Genomic DNA, 9,714 nt, shown 5'->3' with positions numbered 1-9,714 from the left:
TCTTTTTGAGTAAGTTTTAGCCTAATCTCCTTCTATTTTTTGTGTGATTCCATATTTTCTACATTAAGACATAACTTTAAAAATATATTTTAAAATTTAAAAAAATTACTTTAATTTACTATTTTGAATAACTTTTTATAAAAATCATTCTTAAAATATATTTTGTTAACTAATGTTTTTTTTTTCAATTATTCACTATTTTTTTAAAAAAATCACTTAAAGTAAAGCATTAAAAAATTGAGCATAAAAATAATTGCATAAATTAAGTTTTTTTAAAATCATCAACAGAAATATTAAAACGATTATATTATACTAACTAATTTTCTTTTACAATTATTCATTATTTTTCAGAAATGTATCACTTAAAAAGCTTCATACATATGTGAATAAATGTTTTACTATTAATCAATTAATTAAAATTGATTTGTATATCTTTTAAATAAAAATGAAAAAATTATAATATATAAGTTATGATGGCTTCTAGAGTGAGTCATCAATTAGACGATTCACCTGTGAAACGTGCGTATAACCATCCGATCTATTGCAAAAGTAATTAAAAGTTTAAATCACTTAAAATAAAATAACTTGTCCCATAGAGTATCTTGTTAACCCGATTTTTTTCTATTTTTTATCTTTCTCACGTTTATATTAGCAATTAAGTTTCTTTTTTTTTCCAAAACACCGCAACACCCCTTAACTAAAAGATTTATTTGTGAATCTTTTTATAAGAATGAGATAGGCTCTGCATTTGGTCTTGAGTTTTGATGATAACGTTACATGTTATCTTAAGGAACAATTGTATCCGCTAACGAATTCTTTCTAGTGTGTGGCTTTTGTCTTGCAGGTTCTGACTCTGATAAGAAGGCGTGCGACGTCATCAACTTCTGAACTTAACACTCTAAAAGAATATTAGTGTTGTGTTACAATGGAAGTCAAGATTCTGGAACACTACTTCTACAACGGTTCTAAGGAACGTACAAGAGCTTCTGTTGAACGAGTTATGAAGATCTGAAGACAAGCTTCTAAAACTTTGCTTTTGTGTCTCATGTTCTGAAGATGCTGAAGACAAGGTTATGCTGAACGAGTTCTGAAGATCTGAAGACACCGCTTCTCAAGATCAAGTGTTGAAGACTCTGAAGCCAAGGTTCTACTGAACAAGTTTTGAAGACTCAAAGACTTAGGTTCTACATACTCAAGTTATGATCATCTACAACATACTTCAATCAACATACAATCAAAAGTCCCTAAAGGCTTAGAAGATAAAGGACAACTTGCGTGTGATGGTAAGCATAAAAGTACTAACGTAAATTGTGACCTCTACTTTTATAGGGAGGCATAACGACAGTCTAACATGTACTTGTTATCTACCATCCCCACCATGATCGTTGGGGACTTTACAGCTGTATTTTGCTTTCATATTCTACCCTACCCTATAACAGATCTATCCTTCTCTATAACGGAAGTCATTAGAAGAATTTGAAATCGATGAATCGGTTCTACAAAACTACACCAAAGTGCTACACAAACTCTGTTTAGAGAAATTCTCTGTAGAGTTTTGTATTTTTAGCAAAGAGTTTTTTGTTCGTATCTTACTTATCAAGACTTTTGTGTTGTTGTACTTAAACATTGTGTAATATGTTTATTAGAAGCATCATGTAATACACACTTGTAATCAATGTGGTTGATTAGATTCCTTAGGGGACTAGGTGCTAGTCATAAGCCTCGAGAAGACTGTGGTTGCAGTCATAGTGGTTTCACGATAAGGATCAACATAACTTGTTGAGGTTGTCAGCACGGTTGATCATACGCATATTGTCGTTGTTTTCTTGAGAGACTAGTGTTAGTCAGAAGTCTCAAGAAGACAGTGGTTGCGGTCATTGTGGTTGTCTATAATCAGTTTAGTTATAGTGGATTAAGTCCTTGATAAGAATGAAAAATCACCTTGGCGGGTCGACTGAAGTAACTTAGTTAACACTGAACCAAGATAAAAAAAATTGTGTTCATCTATTTTTACTCACTTGTTAACTTTATATTGTGTGTTGCGAAAAGATTATATTTGGTGCCACCCAATTCAAACCCCCATTTCTTGTGTTTCTCGCACCTTCAATTGGCATCAGATCTCCAATTTTGGTTGTATACACTTAACCGTGTCGGATAAAAATCCAGACGAGTTTCAAGAAACACTATGGTTGATCCTACTCCACCACCTCCTGCTTCAGTTTCAAATGAAATCTATAATTTTAAACCTCTCATCTTTGATGATGAGAAATTTTTTAATATTGGAAAGATAGACTATAAAGTTCTTTTGGATATGGTAGTAGATGGCTATGAACACTCCACAGATGGAAATGGAAAGCAGCTTGAAGGAAAAGCTATAATTGATCAACAAAAGAAGGATCGTAAGAATCATCATAAAGCAAGAACCGTCTTGTTGAATGATATTTTTTACACTGAGTATGAGAAGATCACAAATAAGAACTCAGCTAATTCCATTTTACTCTCTTAAAATGACTCGTGAAGGTAATGATCAAGTCAAGGAAACCAAGGCGTCGGTCTTGATTCAGAAGTATGAAGCCTTCAAAATGGAGGAAGATGAAACAATTGAGACAATGTTCTCAAGGTTTCAAACCTTGGTTGCAAGACTGAGAGCTCTGAACAGAGTTTACTCCACATCAGATCATGCGAAGAAAATTGTCAGAAGCTTGCCATCCAAATGGAGGGCTATGGTAACTACACTCAAGCTAGCAAAGGATCTGAACAACACTTCTCTAGAAGAACTAGTGAGTTCCTTGAGAAGCCATGGAATTAAGCTTGAACATGATGAACCTCATAAGAGAGGAAAATCTATTGCGCTCAAATGTGTCAGAAGATCTGAGAAGGCCAAAGCTCTTCAGGCTAAAGAGATCGAGGATTCAGAAAAAGATTCTGATGAAGTTAAAGATGAGTTGTCTGTGCTGTTCAAAAGGGTTAACCGTCTCTGAAAGAGAAATCAAGGCAACAAAATTAGAAGCGCTAAAAGGACTGATGGTCGCTTTGAGTCTACTTCTGGTCAACAGAAGTCTACCGACAAAGAAGTCATTTATTATGAATGCAACAAACTAGGACACGTCAAGTACGATTGTCCTAAACTTCAGAAGGACAGGAGTAAGAACTCTTTCGGATAGAGTATGAGATCCATATTATGGCAAATAATTTGACCAAAAAATGAAGATGAATTTTATTGATAAGACAATTGTGCATTAAACAAAAAAAGACACAAAATGCGAGTGCAGAAACTTTGATATAAAAAAACCAAGTTGTTAAAAAAAATCAAAGCTTCAATTAAACTTATATATATAGTATCATAACTAGACTTATGGTTTCTTAACCCAATTAAAGGTTCGAATTGAGGTCCATGCGCATTAAAAAAAATGTTTTAAGAAATCTCAACTCCTCAAATGAACATCAAAAAGAAATAAGTCTCAACTTCTTAAATGAACATCAAAAATAAATTAGTCTGAACTCATTAAATGAATATCAAATAGATATTAATATTACTCTCAAAGAGAGAGATAACTTCGTCTTTGAAAAAATTATCAGGGTTACAAGATAAGTTCGCCTTGAATATAATGAGCTTATCCTGTACAGAGCTTTGAAACACAAGTTTTCATGCTGCAACACAAGATTTGTTTACATCATCATATTTATAAATTCAACAAGTTCCATCAGAAATGAGTAGAGCACCAAAAACAACAAGCTTAAAATTAAGTATTTGAACATGAAAACAAAAATTAACAATAAATAATCCAGCAAAATTGTTACAAGATGAAATATTATATCCAACTATTAGGATAACTAATGCTAAGAGGAACAAGCCGCTGAATATTTGGAAATTGATCATAAAATAAACACCCTAAAACACACGGTAAGACTTCCCCATTGAACTCTTCAAATACAAGCAACGGACCTGAAATCAGCAGAGCAAATTATCTAAGATGAATAGAAGCAAACATAGCAAAGATTTTACTCAACGATAAATGATATACTCACATTCTGCCAATTCTTTTTCAACAAAGAGACAAGGAAGTTAACACTGAGTTGAACATTTTGAAAGATCTGCTTCTCATCCATGCTAACATTACCCACGGCTACTCCCATGCAGAGCACCTTCTTAAGCTGAAATTTGACCATAGCCTTGGTCTCATTAACCTTGGCCTCAAGAGATTCTTGGTGGGAGACAAGTGTTGGAAACTTACCTGAAAAAGTAATATAAATATATTAAAATCAACAACTTCAGCCATAATTGAAAATTGTGAAATCAAATTGTGAAATCTAAAGTTAAGACACAATAAACATTTTAATCTAAAGTTAATTCACTGGACGAACCATGCCAAATCCTCAAAATGTTTAGGATGCTAGTATTTAAAATCAAAAGATAAATTAACAAGTGACAAATAAAAAGACTCCAATACATCATATCTAATGATCAAAACAGCTGTGCTAAATGCTATCAAAATATAAAATGATCAAAATATCCAAAATTCTAAGCCAGGGGATAAAAACATGCCTGCTTTGTTAAGACCAGGACCCAAGAGACGGGGAATCTGTTTAATGACGGACTCAGAAGCTAAGAAGGCATGGTGCTTCTTGGCAAGTTTCTTCACCAACTTCTTATTCTTGTTGAGCTTCTTCAAAGCTTCAACATCCATCGACTCCAAACCTATTTTCTCTGCCTGCGAATTGGAGTAACTTTAACACAAATGACTAGGCAAAAACTGGAATGATAATTATCGAAGAGCATTGTTGTTTTGTGTTTTTAAAACAAGTAACATGGATAACCAAGTTCTGAAACCATAGTTCAGATAATTGTTGACATCTTTAGGTTCAATAGTGCTGTTTTGTGTAGCTAATCCTACATTCACAACTAATATCTATACATGGAAAACCTCTTCCTACAATTCGCCAGTAAGTTACATGGATAACCGAATTCTGAAACCACTATTCAGATAATTATTGAAATCTACAAGTTCAATGGTGCTGTTGCGTGTTTCTAATCCTACATTCACAACTAATATCTATATACACGGATATAACACTTCAGCACAACATTTGAATATTCACGAAAAAGTTCGATAATTGGAGAAGAACTTTACCTCTTCAACGTGTTGGGCATCTCCAAGCATACAAATCTTCATCTTAGGGCGAGGGATGTGAGGCAACTTGACGGAGCCGCTGAAACGTTTATCCTTTTGTGGATCGTAGTTCTTGAGGCCAATTTGAAGCTCAATAGTTTCAACAAACTTCCTCCCTTTGTCCTTGGAATCACCCATGATTCCTGAGATGGCTTCTCTCACTGCATCACTCGAAAGCTTACTACAAATCCATCAAACATTAATAAATCAGAAACACTAGCTTTTCAATTTTCCTTGAGTCTAGAATCAGAAAATGCATTACAAAGCACAAATTATATGGCAGTGAAATTCAACTAATGTCGTTAGAGTATAAATACCTCATTTTTATGTATAATCAGTGACTAATCAGCTACAGATCTCACAGCTGCGGAAAATTGAAGGGAAATGTTAACGGAGTAGGATGAAATACGAGTAGCAAAGTGATTTGGGAGAGAAATTACCAGAAGCGAAACCCTAGCTGGTTCGTGCGGCTAGATAGATGAAGAAGCGGTATAAAGGACGGATGAATACTGATGGAGTTGGAAAGGGGCAGACCGGGCCTGATTTCCTACAAAGGTGGGTCGCAGCCTTCTTTGTTTTTGTGGATGTAGGATAAGTAAACCAACCACAAGTCCACAGACTTAAGTCATTGCTCCTCCAAATTCAAAAAAAAAAAAATTGTGACTTCTACCCTTTCTCATTTATATTTTAATCATTTTATTTTTTCACTCTTATCCTCAATTTTTTCTAATTGAAAATAGGCATGTTCGCTCCGTTTAGACTCACTCTATAAAACTGTGCAAAAAAATAAGACAGAACAAGACGTACATAGTTGAGTTTGTCAAGCTAAAAGCTTAATCCATATCCTGCAAAAGAAAAAATGAGAGCGGAGCAGGCAGGCATGCAGACCATGCACCACTATAAGTTAAAAGTTAAAAACTCACTGTTAATATTTGTGCCTGCAAAATAAAACGGAGTGAACATCTTAGAGAGCGAGCGTCTAAAACCTTGATCCAATTCAAGAAAAATTACTGACAAAACGGACATGTCCGACGAGTCAGATCCGTTTTTCACCTCTATCATAAAGTCATCCCCACTTAATATTTTTTCTACATAAATTTTTTTCATAATTATTTTTAAAAAAATTGATAATTGTCAATATTATCAACTAAATAACATTGAAAAAGTTTCTCGGTTTGCTTAAACATTCCTAAAAACTTGATATAATTTTTCTACGCGGGTATTATCGATAATAAATATTCTAGAAAAAATTGAAGGCTTCGATAATATGGGGGTTTATCGACATAATAAGTGAGTTATATTGCACGATTATAAGAAATGAAGAACTTCAAAGTGTGTCATATTTGTATAAGTAATGAAGAAAGTGGATCTTTCTCACACGTTCAACATGTCCACTGACATTTTAGAGAATATTAACTAACAACACAATTTTGAAGGAATATCAATCGACAAATAGAATTTTTTGGAGTGTGTGTCAATTTATCACATACTCCCTCCGTCCCAAAATAAATGTCGTTTAAGGTTGTTACACACAGATTAAGAAAAGTAATTATTGAGTCAATAAAGATAACATTTTTACAAAATTACCCTTAATATCTATTGGGTGTTATAGTATTATCATGTCTTGAAAAGAGTGTAGATAAGGGGTAAAGTTGATAAAAGTTAGTTAATATTGCATTGGGAAAGTAAAGAGACTATTATTTTGGGACAATTTTTTAAGACTAAAAAGACACTTATTTTGGGACAGAGAGAGTACAAAATAATGAGGTTAGCTCATTAAAATAATTGTCACATTCGTGGTTTTCTCATTGGAGTGCCAGACTGTCAGTTATCTAATTTATTTTTTCTATAAACAAAAGTTCTTGCAAAGTAACAAATAGTCAGTTACATAAATTATAAGGCATACTCCTAAACACAAATAGACTCCAACTTTCCAAAATTTTAAATATATCTGCCATTGTCTTTAAATTTCTTTTATATTTTCAACAGAGATCTTTGTTTTTTAATTAATTTACTTTATATGTGTAACACCCAAATTTAGATTATATCTTTTATTTATAATTTTAATGAATTTTGTGAGATTTATTTGATTAAATTAAATTATTTTGGATGATTGGGTGTGTGACCATGGGTGTGGAGAGTAATTAGAGATGAGTTGAGTAATTTAAAATTACTAAAATTATTTAATTATTAAAATAAATATGATTTTTGTATTTAATTTAAATAGGAGAATAGAGAGACAAGGGGTAAGGTTGGCATTTGGGAGAAGAGGGAGGACAGCGTAGAGAGTCAGAGTAGTAAGTGAGGGTATAAGGGAAAAGTCCAATTGAAGAGTTAGTTATTATAAATACTAGATTCTCGACCCGTGCTCCGCACGGGATTGATTGGAATCTTTATCTTAAATATTATTTTAAATAAATAAATACATTTTAATAAATATAGTAACATGTAATATACTCATAATAATAATAATATTAATTATTATTATTATTATTATTATTATTAAATCATATTATAATATTTCATGTAAAATTTTATAAATCAAAGAAGTTACAACATGAAAATCAATATCATTTAATAGATATATCTTCAAAGAACTTATTAATTAATTATTATTGAATGGAAAATCAATTTTTTTCTAAATTACATAAAAGTATATTATTTCATATTTAATTATTAGTTTAGAATATGAATAATAAAAAATATAAGTCATAAAAAATTAAGGAAATGATAAGTAATAAAAAATTAAAGAAATAATAAGTATGGTTATAAATAAAAAACTAAATCATGAAGGTCAAAAGGTTTTTGAAATATCTTTTTGAAGAAAATGTCGCAGTGTATTCCATCAGATAAAATTTTATAATATATGTCATTGGTTTATCAGTTTGTTAGCACATCCATTTCATTTATTGTTTAAATTTATCTTCTTCTTTTTCTGATTTACATGAAAAATAACCACACATTAATAAATAAAAGAAAATGAGAAAGGAAGATAAAAAAACGAACTAACAAAAAATATATATCAATAGAAAAATAATTGATTTATACAATTATTACATATAAAAATAAAAATATATACTTACATGAACAACCATTTCATTGACTTCTCAAGAAAAATGATGCAACATAAATCTATCCTCTTCACATAATTCACATAAAAAACCATATTCATATCAAGAAATAAAATAAAATTAGAAAGAAAGTTAAAATATTAAATTAACAAAAGTTAAATCAATAAAAAAAGTTTAAATATTTAAATAAAATAATTTGAGTTTGTATTCTTCCACAAAAATGAATATAAAGGCGTGAAAAGAAATAAAAACTTTTATACAAAATCGAACCATACTATCAAAAAATTGTTTGTAGACAATGATGATATCTCAATATCACATATTTATATGTAGAGTGATTATGGATAGAACAAAATATATGATTATGAATATAATTAAAGAAAAGGAGTTACAAAATATCATAAACCTTTGAACTACTTATAATTAAAAGGAGTTACAAAATATGTGATTATGTAACTCATAAACCATTGAATTAGTTAAAAGAAAAGTTATTACAAAATATCATAAACCTTTGAATGACTTTTTTATTTTATTTTATAATTAATATTCTTTAATTATATTCATTTACTCATTAATTATATTAATATAGATTTTAATTAATAATTTAAATTATTATTATTTTATTAATTATTATTGTTCTATCCATAATCATAAACCTTTGAATTAATTTTTTTGTTGATATTTTGTAATTCTTTAATTATATTCATTCACTCATTTATTGTATTAATATAAATTTTAATTAATAATTTAAATTATTATTATTATTTTATCATTTATTATTTTAGTAAAAATGCAATTAGCGTAAATAAAATTTATTTAAAAAAGATTGTCGTTCTCACTTTTCAATGTAGAAATTATTACTATTTTTCTACATTAGTAAAATAATATGTGAAAAGTATCTATATTTTTATTAATGTATCTATAATTTTACTATAATTAAAGTGTCTATTTTTATAGATCAGACATCTATAAGCACATTCTTACGTGAATTATGGAATCCAATTTGAGTTTTAAATGATATTATTTTCATCAATAGTTCAACATGACAATATCCATAAAAAAAAGAATGTATAAAAAAAAAGACATCATTAATCTCAATTCTAAGAGCAACATCACATGAGAAAAACGGTGAATGGGGTTTAAATTATTCCCACGAACAAAACTTCAAAATTCTTTCTATATAATGGAATTGATTAAAAAAACAGCATCTCATGAGAATGGCGGCGACAAAAGTGAGACGATGATGATGAATAGGATTAAAATTTCCCTACATAGTAGAATCAAAGAGCAACATCACATAAGAATGACAAACACCCAGTGAAACGGTGATGACGAAAGGAGTTGTTGCCAACTGAACCAACATTGATAGTAAAAAAAAACATGGTAGACTGATACATTGTAACATTGATAGCGAAGGCATATACATGGTTGAAACAATGACTCCTAATGACTCTTTGACAATGACCCAAGAC

General features: G+C 30.3%; 1 protein-coding gene across 1 annotated transcript; it reads right to left on the bottom strand.

Moving 5' to 3' along the window:
• Positions 1-3,715: 3,715 nt before the first annotated feature.
• LOC131661960 (large ribosomal subunit protein uL1z) lies at positions 3,716-5,755 on the bottom strand. Its single transcript, XM_058931623.1, has 6 exons — positions 5,612-5,755; positions 5,489-5,535; positions 5,133-5,352; positions 4,547-4,712; positions 4,030-4,235; positions 3,716-3,946 (listed from the first exon to the last, which is right to left on the bottom strand). The coding sequence occupies exons 2-6, from the start codon at positions 5,491-5,493 to the stop codon at positions 3,893-3,895; spliced, it is 651 nt and encodes a 216-aa protein (XP_058787606.1). The 5' UTR covers positions 5,494-5,535; positions 5,612-5,755; the 3' UTR covers positions 3,716-3,892.
• Positions 5,756-9,714: the final 3,959 nt, after the last annotated feature.

Source organism: Vicia villosa, linkage group LG3 (genome assembly GCF_029867415.1).
Source record: "Vicia villosa cultivar HV-30 ecotype Madison, WI linkage group LG3, Vvil1.0, whole genome shotgun sequence".
Lineage (NCBI taxonomy): Eukaryota > Viridiplantae > Streptophyta > Magnoliopsida > Fabales > Fabaceae > Vicia > Vicia villosa.
The sequence above is the reverse complement of the archived record's forward strand: the minus strand, read 5'-3'. Positions and strand labels throughout refer to the sequence as shown.

Excerpts from the sequence above, each read along its gene's own strand:
- LOC131661960 (XM_058931623.1), bottom strand. Across the intron at positions 4,713-5,132 it reads ATGCCCAACACGTTGAAGAG|GCAGAGAAAATAGGTTTGGA; the intron begins GTAAAGTTCTTC and ends TCCAATTCGCAG. Across the intron at positions 4,236-4,546 it reads TCCTGGTCTTAACAAAGCAG|GTAAGTTTCCAACACTTGTC; the intron begins GCATGTTTTTAT and ends TTACTTTTTCAG.